Raw genomic sequence first — 27,261 nt, 5'->3', positions numbered from 1 at the left:
GTCGAATGGATGAAATTTATCACGTACATTGAAACCAAAGTCATTCTATTCTCCTTATTTATGGTGTTTATTACAGGAAATTGATGAATATATCAATAAAGCCAAGGAGCAAAGTTACAAACAAGTTTTGGACATCGGATCAAAAGGGATGTCCGCTATTATGCAAACTGCAATTAAAGTAAGTTAAGTGTTGGAAAAAATGCACGTTTTTGTTTAATTTTTTCTCGTTTGAAACCAAAAATATTTCAATTTTAATAAATCCTTGAAAAAAACTTTCGTCTCACCACTCGCACTCCCATCATCCACTAGGTTAACGTCACATTAACCTGCAACACCGTTCGGAGGGATCTGTCATCAAAGTCATCTGTCATAGCGGCATCCGCATGTCATATGTCAACTGTTGTGTCATATATCATCTGTCACTAACGTATTGTATGTTTCATGTTCGCATATGTTTATCTATGTAGTTATAGTCATCTGTAACATACGTCAACCATTATGTGTATTGTGATGCTTATGATCCCACCCATCAAGTGTCATCGAAGGTCGTAACGTATAACTTTAACACTAGATGGTACGGTAATCGGTTGTTGTGAGGTAATAATATATTTTTCCCTCTCTCTTTCCTACTATGCTTCTTACTCTACTCTCTTTCCTACTATCCTTCTTACTCTTCTCTCTTTCCTACTATCTTCCTTACCTTTATCTCCATTTGTTTTCTACTGTTTTCAATTTTCTCTCTCTCTCTTTGTTTCCTACTATCCTTCTAACTTCTCTCTCCTGTTTCTACTAACCTCCTTACTTTCCTCTCTCTTTCCTACTACCGTTGTCACAATTGTCTCGCTCTTTTCTATTATCATTCTTACTACTCCTTTTTTTTCTACCCTTCTCACTTTTCTCTCTCTCTCTTTTCCTACTATTCTCATTACTTTTGTCATTCTCTCTCCCTCTTTTTTCTACTACCCTCTTTACAATTGTGTCCTACTATTCTTCTCAATCTTCTCTCTCTCTCTTTCGGACCTCCCTTCTCACTTCTCTCTCTCTTTCGGACTATCCTTATCACTTCTCTCTCTCTCTATTTCGTACTACTCTTTTCACAATTGTCTCTATTTCCTACTACTCTTTTCACAATTGTCTCTATTTCCTACTACTCTTCTCAAAATTATCTCTCTTTCCTATAATTCCCCTTACTTCTCCCTCTCTTTTTTCTTCTACTCGTCTTACTTCTTTCTTTCTCTTTATTTCCTACTATCCTCCTTACTTCTGTCTCTCCCTCTCTTCCTCTTTTCTAATACCCTTTTTACAATTGTTTCTCTCTTTCTTACTATTCTTAATTGTCTTTCTCTCTTTCCGACCACCCTTTCTCACTTTTCTCTCTCTGTCTCTCTTTGCTACTACCCTTCTCACTCTTTTTTCCCTCTATTTCCTATTATCTTCTTTAGTTTCCTCTATCTTTCCTACTACTCTTCTCACTTTTCCTACTATCCTTTGTACGCGTAATTTTTTTTATTTTGGTTTCAATCGACGGTTCTTATTCTTTTGCTAATTTTATTAACGAATTAACATTTTTTTTAATTTTCACGCTTTTTAGTCAATGACACAATTACCCGCAGCTTTCACAGTACCCCCCCTCGATCCCCCACAATCCCTCCACCAGACAGAACAAGTAGTTTCTAAGAGAATTGTGCAAATTACGACCGATTTGGTGGATTACGATATATCCGAGGAGGAATACGAAGTGACGTCGAAGAAAGGAAAAGAAAAAAAGAAAACGAAAAACATGCCGAGTAGAAAAAGCGCAAGGAAAATTAAGGAATTGAAGACTGATATTGATCTGCACGAAATTAGCGATTGATCCTTTTAATTTTTTTTTTATTTTTAATGACTGATTGGCGAATAGTGAGAATATTTTTGTAATTATCATTTATTTGTTTCAACCTTAAAAAAAAAAAAAATTCAGTGCCTTACATAACTTTCTAAAATTGAAAAACGATGATAATTACAAAATTTCTATTATCTTTAAATATTTAAAGTATTTCTCTATTTTTTAATATATTTTAAATTCTTTTGTGAATGTGCTTTAGTTTGTTGATTGTTGATGCTTTTACAACTAAATTATTTTTTTATTTCAAATTTAAACATTTACTGTGAAAGGACATACATACATAGGACGTACATAGTTAATAGACATTTAAAAATTTTCAACATCCATTTCCAATAATTTTTCAAATCGAATTTTCATTTATGGAAAGTCGAGATAGTCTTAAATAATTTATTTAATGGAAAACTCCAATTATTTTTATTAAAATTTGTCAAAAATTAGTAACAATGTCTATAAGAAATGGTTATACGTCTGGTATATATAATTCCATATCGGGCGAATGACATAGCGTGAGGAGTAATTGTTATTCGGTCCATACGATGTGTGAAACTTTGCTATTGAACTGAAAACAATTTTAGGTATAACTTCATTTCGTTGTGCCTTCGTATAAATTAAATTAATAAAAAAGTGACCATTTGAGCTCCAATTCTAGTCCGATTGTTCTAGTATCCTCTCAATTGATTAAATGACCAATTAAAACAAAAACTCTTCATAAACATGAAATGACTCGAAATATAGGCTTGGTTAATTGTTTTGTGATAATTGTGATAATTTGGATAACCAAATGCCATAATATCTGTTATTAAAGGAGTTTATCGAAAAAAATTTTTATTTTGGTTCAACCAAAAGTCTCGGAATATCTCTACCAACTAGTTTAATAACCAGATTAAATATAATTCAATGCCCGTTGTGTGACATATCGTGATGCGTCAATGAAATGGTCAATATTTATATTGAAAACAAAATTTGGTAAAACTTCATCCGCTTAATCAATTGTATTAATAGAATTAATAAAATAGTGATAATTTGAACTCCAATTCTATTCCGATGATTCCAATATCTTGTTAACCAATACCGATCAAACGTTTTGTCGAAGGAAAATCTTTATAGCTACGAAATAATTTAATATCAAAACTTAATTATCTTATTTTGTGGTAATTTTATTGAAAAAACTTTTTTTTCAACCAAAAGTCTCTATACCAGTCAAAAATAGGTAGATATGCTTTTGGATTATTTTCTTCTACCAATTCAATATCCAGATTAACTATAATTCAATAAGTGTTGAGAGACATAGTGTGAGTAGTAGTTGTTATCCAAATCATTCGATGCGAGTAACTTTTAATTATATTAGAAACAATTTTCATACTACTTCATTTGCTTGACCCCTCGTAAGAATCAAGTTGATAAAAAAGTGACAATTTGAGTTTCAATTCTACTCCAATTGAGTTTTTTTGAACCAAAAGTCTCTATACCATAAAAATCTCTTGGAATATTTCCATCAATTAATTTAATAATCAAATTTAATATAATTCAATGCCCATAGTGTGACTTATTTTAGTAGTAGTCTGTGTGATATGAAAAAGTATCGATATTCATAGTGGAAACAATATTTGGAAACTTCATTTGCTTCGCCTCTTGTATTAATAAAATTAATTAATCATTTGAACTCCAATTATGGTCAAATTGTTCCATTATCTTGTTAATCAAATAATAATACCAATGGAAGGATTTGTCGAAGAAAATTTTTTATAAATATGAAATTATTTAATATCTAGACATGATTTTTTTCATTTAGTGCTGATTCTATTAAGCAATCGAAAGTCTACATGTCAAATAAAAATGTCATTGAATATCTTTATCGACTAGCTTAATTTCCAAGTTGGATATAATTCAATGCCAGTTGTGTGACATATCGAAGGTAGTAGTTGTAATAGAAAAAAAGCGGATCTATCGCATAATTCTCCGGTTGTGAGAGCTGAGCTTGTGGCGCAGCCGTACAAACACTGAGCTCTATCGGCTATATGAAGACCCCAGCCTGGTCACAGAAGTCAATAGAGCCAGACTCAGATGGCTAGGCCACTTGGAGCGTATGTCTGAGGAGCGGGGCCTGCGACCGCGCAAACAATGGCTGGATGATGTCGAAGAGGATCTACGGAAGTTAGGTGTGAGGGAGTGGAGACCCCGAGTGATGACTAGAGGAATGTGGTAGACGAGGCCAAGGTTCTTTGAGGTCCGTTAATCCTTCATTGCAAAATATATTTGCATTATATATTTAAGAAGAAAACCGTACTAAACAAAGTTATTAGGTATAGCTTTGATTTGGGTGTTTTATTCTTCACTATCTTTCTACCAGATTCTTCAGAAATTCTGCTACAACATCCAGAACATAACCTCTTATTTTCTGCTTCTTTGAGATAATGTCTTATTTCTGATTTATTTTCTGTTTTCTGTTGGTTATTCACGAGGTTTGGTATCATTTCCTTTTGACATTTTGATTTTTTATGTTGATTTTTCTCAAAATATACAAAAGTTGCCTTTACTGAAATGTAGTCAACGAGTACGCCCCTCAACTAGATAATAACAAAAACATATGAAAGATTATTTTCCACACGTTTCATATAAAAATCTTTTTGGCTCCATTTTAATTATTTTTACTATTCTAACCTCACTTTTTTAACTACAACTTACAAAAAACAATCAGAAATGCAACTATTCTAAATAATATCATTAAATAAAAGTCTAGATACTCCTTACAGTTAATTGTCATTCACGATTGCATACGACGATTTGGGGTGTTTTTTTCATTGTTGGTCAGCATAAATAATCAATTTGATTACACATATTCCCATTGCTTTATCTATTTATTTTCGAAAAAAATGGGTATTACTCATAAAATTGTTGAAAGTTGAATATTCTACTCTTACGATGTTGTCATATTCTATACTAACATTAGGAAGCAAGCAAAACGTTTAGTCTTTCATCACACATGCCCCTCGTAATCAATATGATAAACATGGTTGAATTGAGGAAAATAGAAAAAAAATATATTAACCAAAAGAAATGATTATTTGACATTTCCATCATGGCATTTTAAGTGTTAATGTCTTGGTAAAATATAATTCAATGCCGGTTGAGCGATATGTTGCGGGTAGTGATTTTATCCATTCTAATAGATGTATCACCTCCCGTTTTCTTCATATTTTCTGATTCATACGAGATTTGATATCATTTCTTCAACTATTTATACTTCCAGATATTTTTACTTGGGGATTAATACTCAAAAAACTATTTGTCAGAGAAAAATAATCGCAAATTCGAAATGATTCAATGTCAATACTTGATTTTTATGTTTTGTGATGATTTGATCATTCGAATATCATAACAATTTCCAGTTAAAAAGTGTATCGAATAAAACTTTGGCTTCTTCTAACCAAAAGTCTCTGTATAAATAGAAAATTGTTATAACATACCATTTACTATCTTCCTCCACTAATTCTCGGGAAAATATAATTCAATACCAGTTGTAGGTTGAGTTTTTCTTACCAAAAGTCTCTATATAAGTCAAATATGTAAAAAATATCTTCTACTACCATCCTCCACTAGTTCTTGGTCAAATATAATCTATTACTAGTTCAAGTTTAAGTTTTTCTGACCAAAAGTCTTTATGAATGTTAAAAATATCTTCTACTATTTCTACAATATCAGTTGGAGGTTAAGTTTTTCTGGCTAAAATTCTCGATGGATGTTAAAAATATCTTTTACTACCACTCTCTATTAGTTCTTGATAAAATATAATCCAATATTAGTTGGAGGTGAAATTGTTCGAACCGAAAGTCTCTTATATGTCGAAAATTGTAAAAAAATATCTTCTACTACCCTCCTCCACTAGTTCTTGCTAAAATATAATTCAATATTAGTTGGAGGTTAAGTTTTTCGAATCAAAAGTCTTTTATAAGTCGAAAACTGTAAAAAAATATTTTCTATCACCATACTCCACTATTTCCTGGTGAAATATAATCCAATACCTGTTGCGTGTCATAGGTTTAGTTGCAATTGTTATCCATTTAAAACCAATTTTTGTTGAGTAATTTGATGTAGAGAAACTTTTTAGGGTATTAATCTGATTATTATGGAATTAACAAAATTGGGATTCGTTGAACTTCCATAGATGTCAAAATATTACAATTACTTGGAGAATTATTTCTTTCCGATACTAAGTGCCAAAAAAATATAAATTAGCATCTTCAAACAACTATTACCTCTGTACTATCTACTTTAACTCTTGTTATTTGTGTTTATTAGTACATTGCATCACCATCTAATTGAAGTTGAATATTTTTTATTAGTGTTTATAGTATTTTAATAAAAAAATATTTCGTTTATTGACTTTTAATTCCATTTCTGCATCCCTTCTAACACTGGCAACCGAATAACTAATACTATTAACGTTTGAGGAGAATGTTTATCTTATTTTGATGTGCACTGCATGGCTTTGAATCCCTTTTTTATATGTATTCATCGTAAGTATTATTATTTATTTTTACTTATTACTAAAGAACCGGAATTCGACGAGAATTTTCTAATAAATAGGGAATTTTGTGTGAGCCAACCAGGCATAACAAGTTGGTGTTAGTTTAGCTCAAAAACCTTCAGACTTCGAAAATCGAAACAATCTATTTTAGATACACTGGACCAAAAAAATTTTTTTAACGATACTGTGAAAATATCATTCATGATGATAAAAAAAATTATCGTGAAAGTTTGAGTCCCTAATAATAACATTAATAGTCTGGTTCACATGTTCCATTTTTTGCAAAATTTTTCAGTAGTCTCCGAAAATTACGGCAGGAATCAGGTTCAAGATTATTACTTTTCTTCTGTGTTCTTACATAACGCAAAACCTGTCGATTTGTTGGCAGGTCTAAAAGTTGGTTTGCAAGGTCTTGTTTTAAACAAACTGCTTCAGATTTCATTGGATGGAAATCATGCGAATTTCAAGTTATTCAGTCATCTAGACGCTGATGATTCTCAATTTGCATTTTTAAATATTTGATAATGCGGTTTACATACTGTTACGAACGCGTCTTCGCACTAGAACCGGTCCTGCCTTGATGTAGTTTAATAAAATTCGACAGAATCGCGGCGCCTTTGATGTACTTTGAAAATACCCGGAAACCGTTTGATGTTTGTTTCACATAAGTTTTTATTATAGCAGGCGGTTTATTCACATCGTTTCTTTCGAATAATTTCTAGAAAGGTCTATTTATTTATTTGTTTTGTTTCTTTACTTTCTAGAAATTTTGAGACTTCTTTTGAGATATATGCATAAGGAGTTTGTGTAGCGCAGTTTAGTTCAGTTTATAATAAATAGTCATAGTAGTGTATAGTGCGTAAATAATTCAAGAACGTAAGAGTCAGTGTTTATTAAATCACCCCACGAATATAAATCGTATAAATAAAAGAAAAACATTACAATACTGTGTTACAATGTGTTTAAAGTCAGTCCTTCCAGACGAGGAATGTTCTTCTCCATTACTGGTTGCTCTGAATTCCCTCCGAAATTCTGTTCGTTACGATGGCTTGAAAACATACCTGTTCATTCATGTCTTTTCTATTATATATAATAACAGAAATAGAAGAACACTAGGAATACCGTTAATTGAATTATTTAAATTAATCAACATCACTTTCAATATTGAATTTTGTAAGCTATGAATTATTAAAATTAAAATTTTTACAAAAATTAATACGATTCAAAACTTAATTAATTAATTATTATTATTTCCTAGACGATGAATACATAAGTATTCGAAAGCTGGGAAAATATATTATTAGTTAGTCCACTTTGGTGTTTCATTGCCACGTTCCCAATAAGAAACTGCATATATATAACCTAACCTAACTTTCTCAACTGTAAACTGAACTGAGTGAAAATGACATGCCATTGAGTTAATAACTATGTGTTGAATTTCGGGCTAAACGGTGCGGTGTTTTAAGAAAACATCAATTAGTCAAATTTGTAGAATAATAATGAAAATACGAAACTGAATTGAAGTATGACCTACCCCTAAATGATAAATGGCAGCATTGGACACGCCATGCATGACACAATTCAACATGGCGTCTTAAACGAGCTACTTTTCGTTTCACATAAAGCTGGAAAACACACAGTTTCAAAATTCGCAATTTAAAATTTCGTATATAAACTCCTTATCTCATGGACTATTTCCCATAAAAATATTAACATCCAATCCAAGTTTAGTCCAAAATCATAAATATTCTCAGCGAAAGTGCACATTGTAGCTGCAAAATGTAGATAAAAGCACAATTTCAAAATTTTTTAATATGATAAATGAAGAGACTAAGTTTCACACATATAAATCGAAACTTATTCATATATTAAAGCCTAGAGACTGTGACAAGAGAATAGAATTTTGTTTTCTTATTCAAGAAAATATTGAAGGCGATCGTGTTATGGTTAGAAAAGTAATGTTTTCACGGTTAAGACTCGTGATCGATATTCATTTAAAACAAATGTTTGCTGTGGCATTTACAAACATAAAATAATCGGGCCTTTCTTTTCGGGAATCCATGACCTCACAAAGATTTGTTACAAACTCAAATGTATGATTTAATTGATGACCTACCAATACGTGAACAGCAACAAATTTAGTACCAGCAGAACGACGCAACATGTCAAAGTACGTTGGAAGTGAGGCAGTATTTGGAAAATTTGAAAAAATATTTTTTGGCAAGCTAGGTTACTGGATTTAACCCCGTTATATTACAGTAGAATCTCGATAACTCAAACATCGGTAACTTAAAAACCTCTATGACTTCAAAAAATAAATATGTTCCCTCCCATTAGAGTCCAAAAACTCTATAACTTAAAGTACGCAACCTCTATAACTTGAATAAGTAATCCCTGTATTGGCTCTCAGAAATGTTTCCACAACTTCTATAACATAAAATTGTTTGTCAATGAAGCATTTCGAAAGAATGTGCAAAACAAAAGGTTTCGGTATTTATTGCTTGCACGTGTTCCCTAGTTAAATTGTTAACGTAAAAATTATATATGTCACCTTTTGTTTGCTTCTTCGAAATTATTTAAAGCTTTGCCGCGATTAGCTTCAAGACAACAGTTTACTTGGACCATAAGTTTTTGATCATTGTCCTGGAAACATCGCTTTACCTACTGTGTGATAAAACTGGGTTTAAAATGAGTTCAAAAAGAAAACTAACAACACTCACATACGATGATAAATTAAAAGCTATAGAAGCAGTGAAAATGGATTGAAAAGGAAAGAAGTTTGGGATACATGAGAGTACAGGAAAAAGTCTTCAATGTAAAAGACGAAAAATTTCCGATTTCCCTAATTTAGAACAATGTTTCAAATAGTGTCGAAACAAAAAAATCAGTTTAAGTGGACCCATACTGAAAAAAAGCTGAAGAGTTCGCTAAGTCACTGAAAATCAAAAATTTTAAAGTCAGCAATGGCTGGTTAGAGACTTTTAAGAAACGACATGATTCGGACTTTAAAAAAACGTGCGACGAAAGTGCGGGCGTAAGCAAATCAGTCTACCAAGAATGGAAATCTGAATTACATAATATACTGGATGATTATGATCCCAATGATGTTTTTAACGCTTACGAAACGGGTCTATTTTTCAAATGTCTTCCCGACAAAACAATAACATTCAAAAATGAAAAATGTCATGAAGGAAAGCACAACAAAGAACGACTTACGATTCTGTTTTGTGCAAATTCTAAGGGCACAGAAAAACTGAAACCTTTAATTATAGGCAAGTTAAAAAATGGCTGATTAACATAGATAAACAAATGGTAGTTCCAAATAGAAAAATTCTGTTTATCGACAACTGCACTTTACACGGGAACGTATCTCGATTAAAGGCAGTCCAAGTACAAGTTCTTCCACCAAACACAACATCACAACTTCAACCTTTGGATCAGGGTATAATTAAAAATTTTAAAACATTATACAGAAAAGAAGTTGTTTGAAAAATGATAGCTGATATGGAGTAAAATACGATATCTTCTATCATTGTTCTTCAAACAATGAGGACAGAGAACGAAGCTTGGCGAAACGTAACACCCCTTGCAGTAAAAAACTGCTTTAGAACCTGTGGTTTTTCCTCAGAACCTCAAGAAATCATTGAAGAGGAAGATAATCATGTGCCTGAAGAATGGAATAAGCACATGTCTGGGTCAAACATTGCTTTTGAAGACTTCGTAATTGCGATTATGAAGTAGTCACAGCAGGGATGTTAACAGATGAAGAAATATTGGAATCAGTAAACAACTGCATTGAAAGTGATAAAGACGATGATTTTAACGACGAGCCACAAACTTCATCTACGAACAAAAAGACCTTTAACGACTGTACGATCATTTATAGAGCAGTGTAGCAACATAAAAGATAATGTATTCTCCTCTCTATTTGTTATTGAAAACTAAATCGATTTAGAAAATGTGAATTGTTTAAAACAAAAGAAAATCACAGACTTTTTTAAGTAGACTAAACATTTAATTGTTGTTTTATTTTTATGTAACGTGTGCAATGTGAATAAATGAATTTGATTATTAAAATTTCTGTATTTTATTGAACCAATCCTTCTGACGCATTTGAGTAAAAATAGGAAAAAGTGTACGTATATACATATGTACATATCTACCTCTATATTAACCTATCCCTAACAAAGACCTTTGATAACTTAAAATATTTTGTGTTTCCCTTGGACTTTAACTTATCGAGGTTCTACTGTATTTCTTTTGGTGTTACTTGAAAGAAAATGCAACAAAGGCCGTTTATAAACATTTGGAAAGGGTTACTTTGAGACTATAACTCCCAACATGATTAGAAATGTGTTGAGAGAATTATGTCGTTTATTAAAATTGTAGGTGGGTGTTGAGGCCAAATTCAATTTATCAGCAGGTACATACGAGTTATCTGCAAAATTTTCTAGTCAAATGGGATAATTAATGAACACTTTTGTGGTGGAGATGGATAGGTCATACACTACGGAAACCAGACAAACATTTAATTATAATGCAACAGGAGGATGGAAAAGAGGCAGACCTGTACAAACATAAAGAAGAACTATCGAGATGAATTGCAATAGATAAATTTAACAAGGAAAGTGGCTACTGAACAAAATTGGACGAAATCCACAAAACGACGAATCGCTTTACCACAGCTGTTAAATCACCCACAGGTGCCCTTTGCTCCACTGGTAGCTATATGACATAAATAGGATTTTAGTATCCATTGAACAATTGCGGTGTTGCAGGTTTTCAATTTCTCTGCAACCTGGTGAACCGATTTCCCAGCCAAACTGCCGACGATAGGTCAAAAAGTCAAAAAAAAACAAACCGAGAAGAGCCGTTTTTACTTTCTAGCCAAAAATCCTAAATCTCCGCTTTTCCTCCTCCAGAAAAGTTAGCAAACACAGCCCCACGCAACCACCACAACCCCAGCCCTACAGTGGAACAAATCCTATATCAGGGCTTACTCTAACAGACCATACACCATAAAGCAAATCGTACAAAAAAAATTAATTCAACTGTTTGCTATATTGCCAAGTTTAATTCTACTTCAGAAATTATTAAATTGGGAAAATATTAAAATTGCTTATATAGTCCACGTATCAACTAAATTGCTTCAAATAATGATGATAATTGACAATATTTATTAAAATACTTGTATATTAATGTAAATTTTAATATTTTTATTTGATAAAACTGTTTAGTTGATATGAAAGTACTCATACTCGTTCTACGATGTATATTTCATATTGTAAATCCTTTCCATTCTATAGGGCGGCGGAGGATTAGTCAATCAATTAAGAAAAAGTTATAGTCTAAGTGATTTAAGTGATCCTTCCCACGACGACGTTAACGACGAAGTTGACACCATCACCGAACCACATCTAACGAGACGCAGACGCAGCCCTCATAGATCTTCTTCTACTTCCGTAGTTTATTTTTCTGAAGTAGACGTAAGACCAGATCGGGTGGCGAGTATACAATCTGCTGAAGATATATCTTCGTCGGGGTATTCGAGCGGTGAAGGGTTACCACTAAAAATTACTGCGCGAGAAGGTTTACCAAGAACCGGCTCGCTTACCAGATCTCGATCTACCAGAGTTACCAGATCTACTGTTCCCAAAAAGAGTGGCGTCAGTGACGTAAGTAAAATTGAATATTTGAATCGAAATAAGACCTAAAAAGTACAGCGCGAATTTACAGGGTCTGTTCTGAAAGTAGTAGTAGCATTTTTTTAAATATTTTTACCCATGCAAATTTACATACTGCTGCTAAACAGTTTTCCAGTTTTCGTACGCCTTCATGAACACCTGGACCGGAGAACTGTTGTGCTCCTGCCTGGTGGACCGCCTCTACCGAGTCGTGATGCTTCCCCTTGAGCGTCGATCCTATTCTCGGGAATAGAAAAAACTCTAGTGAGGTGAAAAAGATCCTAAAAGATCGCTTTTCGGTTGGTATTTTGTTCCTCTGACAACACTCGTGGCACCAACTGATCTCAAAAACTTGGGTTTGAGCTCAATTCATTAGTAATCGTTCAGATACTACAGATACTTACGATCACTGTTCAATAAATTTATTACTCGCGACACATTTTCGTTGGTCTTGTTGGTTGAAGGGCGTCCATGGTCTTTCATTTTTTTCTTGCTTTCTCGGAACAACTTGTGCCATTCTAATACACCCGATCTAGGCCATGGCATCGTCACCGTAGGTCTCCTTAATCATGTCTCTTTGCCCGTGTTACCAAGCTTTACACAAAGTTTTGATCGTGTATCGCTGTTCCAGTAAACGCTTCATGGTTCTCCATATTTACCCAACAACGAAATCAATTTTTTTTATATAAGTATCAACAATAAGCTGTCAAATTTATTTAAAAAGGGTTGGCTACGGAAAATTCAAGCTAGTCGCACATTCTCGAAGGATCGAAATGTTTTTGCTAGCTGGACTTCCAAAAGGTCTTTTTACATCGGGTGTTAAATTTTCAATCAAAAACACTTTTAGAATGAATCGCATCCTGTCTTAGTTGTTCAAGAGCATACCGAAAGATGAAGCATACTTCGAGTTTATTATCCATCACTGATCAAATGCTTAGAGTATGAAAATTACTTTTACTTGAATAGGGCAAAATGTTCTTTCTTCATGGAAAGTATAAGTTGTTTGGGTCATGTACCCAAGCTCTAAAAATTTTCAAGAATTAAGACACTTCCTTGGGTTGATAACATATGTAATATTTTTAACATATTTTTCCATCAAGTCCTACCTATTGCGCTGCTTGTTTAGAGCCTGAGGAGCCAGTCATATTGTTGTCTTTAAATCTACGTAATGATATGCTGGTACAATATGGTATGTTGAAACCTCTTATACTAATGCTAGACTAATGAAATAGATCAAGGTCAATCACTAGGCTTTACCCTGGGTTGAGTCAAGCTACAGTCAACTGGATAAAAAATATAAATCAATCGTTTGTACTATAACGTATTTCTACAATTATTTGGCAAACGGTTCGCTCTTATCATCTCTCTCTTATCTTATGAAATAATGGGCTAGTTTCTCGTATTTTTCACTTAGATCGATTTTTCTTTAGATAACATCTGCACGTAAAGTGTTAGTTGCAAAATATAGAAGGATAATAATGGCGGGTATTGTCTTTCCAACGTCAGAAGAGTCGTTAGGCAATGTTCTTCAGATTTCAGCCCTAATGAAAGACATTAAGAGCCACTCATTATTTCTAGACATTTCCGGGAGAGTTTAGACAAAGATATTAGAACGAATTGTCAAAACTATGTACTAGAATTCAGGGAAAAAGTCGCGCGTGAGGGAGTTACCACTATGTAGTTGAGCTAGATTAAGGCCAATGTTTCAATTGCTAATTTTGAACTTACATCTTAATACTAACTTGTTGGACTCCATTGCGCATTCTTTTTTAGTAAAAAAGCGTTAATTACTCTTTTATTGAAATTGACAAATCATTTTTTGGAAGACAACATTCCCAAAACAGATATTTTTCTTTCATCGATTGTCTCAAGGTTTTAATTCTTTGTAACATTGAGAAGCAGCTTTCGGCATCTGAGGTCGACATAGGTATAATGGCTAAATTTTGTATAAATTTCAATGTATCTTCAAAAAGTAATACACGTTTCGCCAAGAAAAAGCAAAGATAAAAAATGGGACTAGAAATAGTTTTGGAATCCTTTCTTCTATCATAAATTTTTGGTCCTGTTTTCAGACTATATTTTTTCAAGAAGCTGATAACATTTTACTAGTAATTTTTCGTAGATGTGCCCTAAATCTTTCTTGCCAGCTTTGGTCCACATTTCTTCGTCAACAAAAAAAACAAAGCACACTTACAAATTCAATTGTTTTTTTCTTACAAATTTGCTTTTATATCCCTGAATCCATACTTTTTTTTCTTCTGTCCTTCTACCTGGAAATAAATTTGAAATAGTACCAATCCGCACATGTCTAAGGTACTTTAAAATACCTTTTCGTTCGCCGCAGAGACCCATAAACTCGCTCTAACTCGTGTTAACTCAGAGCTAGTCCGAACGCAATTTCTGGTACTGGTCTAGCTAGCACCGATCAGCACATATCGAAGTTACAGGATGGACCTTCGTACGCTGCAGATGTCCATAAACTCGCTCTTATTCGTGTCAACTCAAAGCTGTCCCTAATACAATTATTGCTATTGAATTGGATTAATGTAGTATCAAAGTCTAACTAGTAGCAATCGACACATATCTAAGCTACTTAAAACAAACCTTTGTACACTGCAAAGGGCCATGAGCTCGCTCTAAATCGTGTTAATTCAAAACGCAATTTTTGCTATTTTCCTTGTTTATAGAAAAAAATTAAATCATTTGTTTTATTCAAACAAATATTTTGTTTTGAAGGAAAGTGACGAGAACGAAGAATTCGATACCAACGTTGTTTTTCGTAAAGACTCCGATTCATCAAGTGAGAACGAATTTTTGGACTGTTTAGAGGTTGTGCATGACGATTTAGATGATGGTCTAAATAACCTTGATACACCGAGTAAGGACCAACAGTTTTTAACTGCATGCGAAGAAAACAAAGTTACCAAATATGAATCATGTAGAGATAATTATAATATATTGGACGATAAAGTTTTAAATATAGAAAATAATCCTACTATTTTAGAAATTACTAAAGACGTAGAAAGTTTCTCTACATTCCTTCATAATTTAATCGAAACCAAAAACGAAACAGAAATTAGGAAAGAAGAAAAAGTTATTTTACCTGATGTAAGAAGTGGTAAATATAACAAGAAACGCGCTCCTCTACCTCCTCCTTCCAATTCCACTCTAGCGGAAGCTACATCAGCATCTTGTCAGTTGGAACCAACACGTTCAATTAAAGCAACTCTAATACTAAAACCAGGAGTCGTAAAATCCTTTGGGTCGGATGAATCTATCTGTAAGGAAGTATTTTTAAGTCCACCTAAATCAAAACGATCATCACGTTCTTCACTTTCTTCCACAAAAAGCAAGACTCCTCTTTCTAAACTAATCAACTTTCCAAAGAAGATTGGTTTTTGGAATAAAGACGTCGCTGCTGAAAAAAGATCTTCTTGGCATAGTTATATGGGTCAAGATTATTTAAAAACGCTGTCTGATTCCAAATTACAATCAAAAAGCGATAATAATTTGACAAGAGAAGGGAATGTCGCATCTTCTTTGCATGCAGTTGGTCTGACTAAAAGCGGTAGCCAACTATCTTTGAAAAATTTAAGCGAATCACCTTTGGCTTCTAGAAGAATTAGAATAATCAGAAGATACGTTGATGAGGACATCGATTAGAATCAGGCATGAAAACTACTAACGTTTTCGTTTTGTGTGAAACTAACCATGTCAAAAGCATGATAATAATGATACGTTTAATAGTTGAAAACGTTTTAGGCCATTTACTTCATGAATGGTTTGCACAGATTTTAGTCTGCAAGGGTTTTTAATCTTACTTGAGTCTATAAAAATATCTATTTTCATAATCCGAAAGAAATGGTGTTTTTGACACGCTTCTTCTGTATGTGGGTTTGTTTTTATTGTAACTCTTTTTTGGACTAAGAGCAAGTAGCTTATTTGATGAAAATTTCGTTCGACATAGGATTCGAACCTCCGATCTGCATGTTGGAAACTCAGCACCTTACCAACTACACCGTTACGGCTAGATACAAGTTTCGACGAGAAGTAGGTATATAAGCAACGAAGCCGTTATACGAGGGTAGTATCAAATAAGAAACTAAAAAGTGCAAAATAAATATAGTTTACAAAAATTAAAAAACACGCTTTTAAAGCACATCAAACTAAAAAGTTCAACATAATAAATGGGGCAGTGATTTGGGGTACTAGACTTACTCTGAATACCACGAGGAACAATCTCTCAAACGTACAAAGACTGACTTGCTTATGTGCCACCGGGATCATGAAATCATCCCCAACACCTGCTCTAGAAGGGATTCTAAATCTCCCACCTCTGCACATAGTACTAGAAAGCGTGGCGGAGAAAACATCATTTGGAATATTCAGAGACAAAATCACCAAAAAAACCCGTTCCTAAATAATGACCAGCCCTGGGACGTTGCATAGAAAAAGTTTAGCTTTGAGAAAAACTTTACCTCAATAATAAACTGTAAAAGCGAGTGGGATAAAACACTCTGAAAGTCTGGGCAGCGCGAACAAGTATTTTTCAAGTAGAAATTCATGCAATTGAAAAATGTGTTCAGTTCAATCTAGAGAGGAGCTATCGCAAACAGGAGATAATCATCCTGTCCGATAGTAAAGTAACCATTAGAGTTCTAAGCTCCAATATCATTTGGAGTTGCCTAGAAAAATTAAACGAGCTAGGCAAGAAAAATAAAGTTACCCTACAGTGGATTCCGGGGCATACTGGAGCGAAGGGAATGAAATAGCTGCTAAGCTCGCTAAAGCAGGGACAGACGAGCCCTTCATGGGACCCGAACTTTTCTGTGGTATCAGCTACAGAAAAATGGAAACAGCACTGGAAAAGAAGGGTAGACAGGTTGAGACAGGCAAAAATTCTTTTGGGAAATTATAACCAGAGAAAGAAAGATCTGTTGAATTCATCAAGACTTCTATAGATGCACCGTCATCTCAACAAACACCTGAAGACGCTAGATTTAGCAGATAAAGCCGCATGCAGATTTTGTTGCACAGAGGAAGAAACCTCTATCCACATTCTAAGGAACTCCAGAGCACTACACTTGAAATGGAAGACGAAGATCTCTGCCTGGGATTAACGGATCAGCTGTAAACACTGTATCCTCCAGTGCCGTGGCAAGAGGGAGGACATAGATCCTTTTCAGTGTATATAATACCCCAACATCCATTCAAAAAAACATGTGCTTTAAAAGCGCGTCATTATACCGGGTGGGAAACTAAAACGGCCGTCGGCCATATCTCAGGAATGGATTACAGCTTCAGGGAAAAATTCTTTAATGTATGAAATAACGCCCTTTAGCATTCACATTGCTAATTAAATCGTTTAGAATTTATATATATTGTATTGCTGGACAAAAGCTCTTTCAAACAATATCAATTGTATAAAAATTGGCTTAGCAGGACTGGACTTATCAATATGTTTTCATTACTAGGTTCCTATTCTCCCCCATCTCTTATTTGAAGAGATAGACTTGAACTTGCATATGCAAAATGCGCAGAATTTGTTGAAAAATTCGATTATCCTATATATATTTAAAAAATTTTGCATTTTATTGCTCTGTTAACGTATTATTGGAACCTTGACCTACCTTTTTTGATACCTATCGTATTTCAATTATAATAGTAATCTAATATCAATCAACTATTCTTGATATAAGTTTAAGTGTTTTATCTCTAGCCATTTTTACCAGTTTATGGTATTCGGATCAAAGTTTCAGATATTTTCACTGCGTTCCTTACCTATCAATGTTCAGCATGCTACCCTCTCCTTTCACATACACAATACACCTGGATATTCGACAAAAATGTATGAATGTTTAAAGGTTTGACGTGGTGCAAGACAACTTGCAATTTTTTCAAAATATTTCATAGATTAATATTGGACGACGTTTGACATTACCACTCTTACCATTACCACCACTAACAAAAATTCCATAAGTAAATTAAACAAAGCCAAGTGAAATGGTCAAGAAAAAAGTGATGATGAATTTAAATAAATGAAAATAATCAGCCGAACTTAATCTGCGCATGCTTTTAATCAAGAAATATTGCGTCTTGCATTGCATCATGTCAAGCGGCCTTAATGAGAAGCTTTTGAAAAGTTTTTGTGTGAATATACTGCTGAATACCTGTTATTCAATAACAATACTTTTTATCTTTTTTACTGGTGTATCGTTTTTGTTACTATTCTCTGAGTAATATATTTGTATACTAACTTTACACATAAATATTGTTTAAATAGTTATTTATGCAACAAGTGTGTAAAGTAGCCTTTTTTCGACGAATGTAAATATTGTTTACAACCAAATGATATTTAACTGATAACAATACTAATATAAAAGGTGCATTTTGTGCAGGTTTTAAATTTGTCATTTCTTCTCTTCGACAAGCAAAAATGCCACCTAAAAATAATTATTACTACATAAGTAGAAAAATAAAAAATAGAATGTGCACGACTTGAACCTGAGACCTCCCGCATATAAGCTCCGTACTCTACCTATTACCTATAAAGTATGTTTCTTTATGCACCAGTGAAGTTTTAGGCACTCGAAAGTGTGTCTAAAGTACGTACTTTATTCACGGTAGCAGAAAAACCAATTTTTTCTTTGTTTTTGGGTGGTTAGATCATATTTGTATTCTATATATTGCTCTCCAACCAAGGTTTTTGTACTTGTCTGTCAATTGTCAGAATTTGCGCTTGCGTATAAACAATTATCAATGTAGGTTTTACTGTAAATTTCAACGTTCGTTTACGTTGGGTGTTTTAATTGGTGATTTTGATAATTATTATCATTGAGATCGGCCGACAAAGGGATCCGAGTCAACAACACAACTTCAACTTCAAAACTACAAACTAACGAAATTCCTCAAGGATCTTCGTCGGTACAACACTTTCTCTGATTGCTGATTTCTGATTTTTATATGCTGACCATCTGGTGATATTCTCTAAGTGCAAAAACAAACATTTTAAACTAAATCCAAAACTGCACAGAACTATAATTTTTAACTGAGAAGACTGAAAGAATTTTATTTTTTAGCAAACACAATCCTACACCCCCAAAACTTAATAACAATGGTTCAAATTATACCGATGACATAAGATAATTTTTGACAAAAAACTTTACTGAAATCAGCACATACTGCACGACAAAAAAACCACGCCAAAAGGGCTCTATAATATATGTGACTGCCAAGAACACTACCTTAGCCTAACTAGAATCCATTCAATGCACTAAGAATAGCAACATGGGCATTGCGTGGTAACCCAATAAAAAGTTTGCAATGCGAAACTGGAGAATCTCTACCACAATTCTGAAGAAAATACCCTGCCGTTTATATGCACAATCCATCAGCAAAATCCAGTCTACTCAAACCTACTGTATAATCGCTACCAAACTCCTCATTCGACAAACACCAAGACGGATCCGCCATTTTGTGTAAGAACCAGTCAAATTCTCGCAGAAAACGCCCAATTTAACAAAATTAAAACTGCCCCTCCGTGGTCAATCAAGTTCCCTCCTACAGAAACTTTACTATGCAAATTTAACAAATCAGAAACTCCCAATACCCCAATCGCAAAGAATTTTCTTGTTGACTCAAGTTTCTACAATTTTACTTCGCTTATACAGATGCATTCAAAACCACTGACGGGGGTAAGCGCAGGGCTTGTATGCCTCTAAAAAATATTTTTCCACTTTCTTCTTGAACTACTTGCTCTAGCCAAGTTTTCCTGGGCTTTCCTTTTCTTTGTTACTTACGTCTTTATGCTTCTATTACACTTTGTCGTGTTCTTCTGTACCAGTTTTAATTTTTTTTTTAAATTTATTTCTATAATTACTCCCTCACTAACATCACTTAATGAGTCGTGTGACTGATGCACAGATGGCACTGCCATTCTCAAAGCGATATGACAATTATGAAGTGCCAACTTTCAAAAGATTATTTGTAAAATGCCATGACATTTCGATTAGTCAGATAAACATGATAGCCATTTAAATGAAGCTACTTTTGTTATTTTCAAAACAATTTCATGTGTTAGTTTATCATTGCTTTCATTTTTTATTAGTTTGATGAAGTTAAACGTGGTCGTACAGACACCGATGATAGTGAACATTTTGGTCAACTAATTGAGGTGGTTACTCCAGAAAATATCAAAAAAGTCCACAAATTGGATATATATAATCGTAAATTGAAACTGCGTGGGATAGCTGAGGCAATAAAGATTTCAGAAGGCAATGTATTTACAATGATGCATGAACATTTGATCATGAGAAAGCTTTTTTCAAAGTGGATGCCGCGTTTACTCACAGTCGATCAAAAACAACGTGTTGATGATTCAGAGCAGTGTTCGGACATGTTCACACATAATAAATCAGATTTTTTGCGTCGATATGTGACAATGGATGAAACATGGATCCATCAATTCACTCCGGAATCAAAACGATCATCATATGAGTGGACTGTAGCCGGTAAACCACGTCCGAATCGCCCAAAGGCACAAGAGTTAGCTGGGAAGGTTAAGGCTTCAGTATTTTGGGATGGAATATTGTTCATCGACTATCTCCAAAAGGAAGAGGCAATCAATAGCGAATAATACATAGAGTTGCTGGATCGTTTGATTATAAAAATCCATTAAAAACGGCCTCATATGTCGAAGAAAAAACCACTGTTTCACAAAGACAATGCACCGATTCATAAATCGGTGGCAACAATGGTTAAATTGGACGAATTACACTTCCTTCCGAATTGTTTCCTTATCCACCGTATAGTCCAGATCTGGCCTCCAATGACTACTGGCTATTCGCTAATCTCAAAAAATGGTCGATGGTAAGAATTTCAGCTGAAAAGAAGAAGCATTTGCTGAAACTGAAGCCTATTTCGATACAAAAGATAAATACTTCTACAAGCACGGCATCGAGAAGTTAGAGAAGCGTTGTATTCCTCTTGAAGGAAACTACATCAATAAATAAAAACGATTTTTGGCAAAAAATGTGTTTTTCTTAGTAAGTCACACGACTTATCATTTCATTTTAATTTCATTAGTAGTTTATTCTGATGTTATTCTACTATGAGTTTTTTTGTTCTTCGTTCAGGTTTGTCTTTAATATATTAAGATAGAAGCTGTTTTAGGCCGTATACATTTATTTTTATGTCTGAGCAAGAATATTTACTATTAATTAATTGGTTATAATTAAATTTGAATTCCATAGAAAAAGTATTGTAATTGAACTGAAGGAAATTAAATTTTGAAAACTGAAATTACAATTATTTTTCTTTTTTTTCTTTTAGGAAAGCGCTACATTACCACGTACTAAGAAAACCAGCAAGAAGAAAACTCTCTAATTTCCAAAATGGACCACTTTTAATATGATATTAACAATTTTTAATAATTTTAACCTGCGTAGCTACATTGCTCTGCTTTCTTTTTTTTATAAGAAATCCTCCAGTGATATCTTTAATGTTAATTTTTTGAACTATTTGTGAAAAACATTTACTTCTAGATTTTTTATTAGTGTTTTTAGGGGTAATAAGGACTGTTAAATATTCTATAATGGTTTTTGATTCTTATATGAAATTATTAGAGGCTGTTTAAATATTAGCTAAAATTATAAATGTATCGAGTTGAGCAAAATACGAGGTTTACAAAAACGTTGACCTCGCTATTTATTTTAGTTCTGCGGGAATAAGAAGAAAATATAGAGTACCAAAGTACAACGGATGACGGATATTTGGATCGTTCAAAAAAATAGTTCTTTGCGCCAATCGACATGAGCTTTTTTGGAACGGTTCTAAAATTATGCGGTATCCAACGGGAACAAATCTTTCAAACAGCCAAATATTGCAATTTCAGTTTACGCACAAAACCGATGTTTTCTGGCGCAACAGATTTTGGACGACCTTCACGAAATTCGTCCTGTAGCGAAGTGCGATCACGATGCAATTCGGAAAACAGTCGAAAGTCATAGAAAATTATCGCACGAAAATGTTCGCTCATATAACGAGTAAAAAATTACAAAGAACTCTACACGGCCACTAGTTTCAGCTCTATTTAGACATAAGTTGAATTCCTGTGAGGTATGACTCAGATATATCTAGTATATGGTGAATGCAGCATCGTTGGAGTCTCAAAGTCTTACAGAATAACTGAGAACGAGTTAGGACTGTACTAAGAACACGCTCCAGAAGGCTAAAGTTGGATTCGTAGACTTTTACGTTCGTGCTGAAGCTCTCATTCGCATTGGAAACTATTTATAAATGTTTTGACTTTCCTTTGTCGGTGGGGATTTAATGGACTGACTCTGTTAGGACCAATCAGAAATGTTATTTAACATAATCAAAATATTTTTCGTCTTTAGACATGTCATTTGCATCGTAGAACAAAAACCTCATGTTTCATTTGTTGCCAGTTTCGGCATTTTAAAATTTCTTAATGATGTTTGTATCTATAATGATGGTTGAATTTGGTTGTGGTTGCTGCGTATACGTGGTCATATCACCTGGATACCTGTTTTCATCGGCTAGGCGATGGAACATGAGCGTAGAACATGAAATTGCGCTTGTTTTTATAAATCACAATTGACCTTAACACCAAACTGTTTGATCGGCAGGAATAAATTTACGCTGAACATTGTAGTGGACATTTGAATACAATTGTTATGGATATTTGAATACAGGCGTTATAAAGAACAGCAATTTTCCATTAATGGGATACACGAGGTGATTTGTTTCAATTATATAATTTTTATTCACGAATTCAAAGGATCTACAAACATGTTTTTGTTTTTATATAATTAGATGTTTATATTCAGACAGCCTTTATAATTAATAATTAGAAATTATTTATATCAACAGGGCTATTTTTTACAAATTACTCTCCCTTTATCATTGTTATGATTTAATTTTGTTTATGCGATTAAAAAAGTTCAGTATCATGCAAGTATGTTGACATAAGGTTACATATTAAAATACATTGCATGGGAATTTATTTCTGATAAATAACTTCGTCCAAATGTTAGCGTAAACTTTAAATTTGACATAACCCCTCAGAAAAAAACCTTAAACGTTAAATCAGAACTGCCTGAAGGCTAACTTATGTCACCTCTCCTGGAGATCCATGGTAATTGTCGTGAACTCGTGGCATAGATCTTTTGGACGTGTGTGAAGTTGCTCTGTTCTGCGAGAACCGTGTTCTTTGGTTATATGCATCGAAGTTTTGCAATTCAGACATGCAGAAGTCTTCTAAAATATGCACATACCGCTCCTCTAAATGTTTTGTTGATGTCTCTATTAACATGAAAATGAGCTTCATCTGGAAACAAGACGTCGGTAAACGTTGAAAAGCGCTCAATCAACAGGTTTACGAAGTCAAGCCTATGACCAGCATCCTGAGGCCTCAATTATTGCATCAACTGAATTTTGTAAGGGTACAGCCCCAAATAGTCATACTACTATTTTCCAACATTTGATAATCCAAAAACGATTTAAAATATGGAATATTCCATTAAAATCAAACAGTTTTTTGTATTCATAATAATTTGTATGCTCTGTATTTATGAAACCGTTATGAACTACATAATCGTCTTAGGGCTCAATCAGACGGTGCGGATTTGACGTTAATCCCCACTATTACGGAACGGAGTAAGCCAATAAGCACCTTGACGCATGCGTCTTTGAATGCTACATCCAGTACGTGGCCAGAACGTGTATCATGAAAGTGCCAAACGTCACATCGTTTTTATTTTGATTTTGATAATGGGTGTAGTATTGATATATTGAATAATGAGGGCTAATATATAAAAGTAGCAATTGCATTCAGAACTGATCTATAAATAAATCTTAAATCTTACTTTTGAAGTATATAATAGGTAACCCACTTTTATGAGTAAATATATACAATTTTTGAAAAATTAATCTATATCATTTTTTTCTTTCAATAGTTTTTAACTGTTTTTTAACTAGTTTTCCAATATGTATTATATAATAGGACGAAATGCATTAAAATTATTCCAAAAATAAACAATCACAATAAAAACATTTATCTTGAATATATTTAATTTGATTGAAAAAAAAAAATGATTAGAAATTAAATGACATTAACTTTTTATTATAACTGTGTTTGATTTTCATTCAAATATTTTCAACTAAAAGTTCATGACGCACATTTCGCTGCTCCATGTGAATATACCTGTTAAGGTACTTGGTTAATCAAACAAATCACTCGTTCAATTGCATGTTAATAAGCACAATAAAAGAAACATCTGTACAATAAAACATCTTTCATAGAACTGGGGCCTGTCCAGTGTATCCAACTCTCAATAATTTATCTCCCCAAAGCACCAATCAAAAATCCCTAAAATCCCCACAATTACTATAGATTCCCGCTAAAAAAATTTAATAATTAAAAAATAAATAATTAATTTATTATCTCATTCGACAACATCTCATTTCTTTGAATTCATTATTCATAAATGATCGAAAACAAGTAACAAATAGTTTTCTTCAGATTCTGAAGTTTAAAAATCATACATATTGTAATGTTTTTATTATTTATATAATTTTTATTCGTGCGGTAAATTAATAAACACTGTCTCTTACGTTCTTAATATATTTAAAGACTATACACTACACTTAATTAACTTATAACAATTCACTTATCACTAACACTTAACTAACTTGAATAATTTATTTAAAATCTTCGATTGATTACTTTCTATTTCGGTCTGTTCACTATGACTATTTATTATAAACTGAACTAAAATGCGCTACACAAACTCCTTATATATCCCAAAAGAAGTCTCAAAACTTCTAGAAAGTAAAGAAGCAAAACAAATAAATAAATAGAAAGAAACAATGTAAATAAACCGCCTGTTATAACAAAAACTTATATAAAACAAACATTAAACGGATACCGCGACTGAATCTAGGCAGGACCGGCTTCAGGGCGGAGATACGTTCGTAACAATATTAACATTGAATAATTTCAACATTTTTGCACAAGAGATTGTGCGCTCTTCGCTTAACGATTCAAATGCGCACAAATATAAATGTAGTACTCTCAAAAGCGTCAAAGTATTGATTGGCTGTTTGTTCCGCTATAATCGTGACGCACGTTCATTCCGCAACGTCTGATTGAGCCCTTAGGGTAATAATAACTATGAAAACAGGGTGGGTAATTAATAATAAATAACATTGTACTACGATTGTTTATTATTCGATCTCTGGTTAATGTTTTAAATAATTTTTATAATATTTATATTTTAGTCATAAGAGAGTGTTGTGTTTGTGTCTCTATTTGTTAATTTTATAATATTCGAAGAAACGAATGTAAAGTTTCATATAATCTAGTTTTTGTTAACTATTATAGAGATGGTTTGAAAGGAATTATGATGCATCTTTTATTGATTTTCATATGAAGTGTTTAAAAATAATTCTAGTAGGGTAAAGTACCCAATAATCAGCAGGGACCCACAACTTTAAACAAAAATATGTTTAAGAAGCAGATTTATAAGAAAAATCCAATGCAAGCTTGACTTCTATCAATAGAGATGTCGCTTCTGCTATTTTAATAGAAACCCCGCTCAAATTTCATTAGTATGTCTGAGTAAGTGACAAAGAAAAACTGCGTTTATTGGAATGCACCAATAATTCTGTGTTGCTTGAGTTTTGAAAACTTCGCTAATTCTTTCGAACCTCAATAATTGGGTACTTTACTCTATAATAAATGAACAAAACCTGAAAGTAGGATATATTTGATTGTGATATAAAAAATATTATAGGCAATTTTGAAGAAGTTTTCTAAATTTCGGTACAATTACCAAATTACTCCAAATAAACTTTGGATTAATAGGAATAAATGAATTTTTTTGAAATATGGAGAAAAGTGAAGTAATCATGTAAGAAAAGTATCAAATAATTGAAATAAATCTTGTATTAACCTTATTAACATAACCTAACTTTTCACAAGTTAATAAATATCTTCAGCAAGCTCAAGTAGGTGTGAAGGGTGTCCCAAAATTGACACTCGTAAATCTAGTTTAATATAAATACCACTGATTTTAATATAATTTTAACTAATATTTTATTTCACAGTGTAAGCTGCGAATTTAAGGCTGTAATGAAGTCTTGACAATTTTTTGATGCGATTAACTTTCATTTTAGTCATCTGATAACCGAATTATTTGCATTGCCAAATTTTACAGAGAAGTAATTGTTTGGAACAAATCAATAAAGACTATAAACAGTTATTTTCTTGTTATTTATTCAATTCACTGCCCTGCATTCCCTAACACCTTTTTATACAAAAAACATGCACAAGAGGGTAAACCATATTACACTCGATTATTGCCTAACGTGTGGAGATGCCTGTGGATATTGATCTCAAGTTTTGTAGATTTTAGTTTGCGGGAAAGACGTGCCTTGGTAACTGGTTTACACTTCTCCAAATAAAAAACGAATCCCGATTAACTTTTTTCTAAAGTTAGCAGAACAGCCAATTTCTCAAAAACTTGCACAGCTTTCGTAATGTGGCACTTAATTAGCCCTTAATTTTCCGCTTAGTGTTTTTTCTGTCTGCTCATATTCCTCTGCTAACTTTAGTGACATGTAGTAACAGCGTTAAATTGCCGGCATATTTTGTCCTTCTTCTTAGGTTAGGAATGCCGCAGCTGTTAGGGTCATTCGACTTTCAGACTATCTATTTATGATTCGTGTTTACTAATTTAAAATCACAATCAAACAGCGACTTAAACATAAACGCTGGCACCGTGTTTTATGAGGTTCAAGTCAAAGTTATGTCACCGATCTTGGAAATTTTCTTAAAAACAAACACTTATCTTCAAATCATACAATGTAAGGTTATAACAAACAGTTTTCTCGCGTTTTTTTACTATTTAAGAGTTTCTTGTGAAATTCTCTTACAATGAATGCAAAACGAGTAAGATCATCTGAATAGAAATTGCAATTATAATTAGCTATTTTTTAGGTTATTTCATTCGATTTTTTGCTGCAAAAACCCAGAATAAGTCTCCTTAATACATGTTTTTGACGATACATATATTCAATACAAATTTATAAGTCATTAGGAAACTCGAAACTATCCTAAATTTTATGAATTTATTATTTTT

At 33.1% G+C, this 27,261-nt stretch overlaps 1 protein-coding gene across 5 annotated transcripts in view; it reads left to right on the top strand.

Annotated features, from left to right (window-relative positions):
* LOC130897266 (receptor expression-enhancing protein 1) overlaps positions 1–26,382 on the top strand; it is a 47,217-nt gene extending 20,835 nt beyond the window's left edge. For 2 of the 5 annotated variants that reach the window (XM_057806028.1, XM_057806029.1), the window contains exons 5-8: positions 77–178; positions 11,720–12,088; positions 14,834–15,377; positions 21,428–26,382. In XM_057806028.1, coding sequence (XP_057662011.1) covers positions 77–178; positions 11,720–12,088; positions 14,834–15,377; positions 21,428–21,429 — 1,017 coding nt within the window. In that variant the 3' untranslated portion in view covers positions 21,430–26,382. The remainder of the gene's footprint in view (positions 1–76; positions 179–11,719; positions 12,089–14,833; positions 15,378–21,427) is intronic. The other 3 variants (XM_057806030.1, XM_057806031.1, XM_057806032.1) reach the window with 3 other exon arrangements.
* Positions 26,383–27,261: the final 879 nt, after the last annotated feature.

The sequence above is a fragment of the Diorhabda carinulata genome, chromosome 8 (assembly GCF_026250575.1).
Source record: "Diorhabda carinulata isolate Delta chromosome 8, icDioCari1.1, whole genome shotgun sequence".
Taxonomy (NCBI): Eukaryota; Metazoa; Arthropoda; class Insecta; order Coleoptera; family Chrysomelidae; genus Diorhabda; species Diorhabda carinulata.
This window is presented reverse-complemented; position numbering and strand designations above follow the sequence as displayed.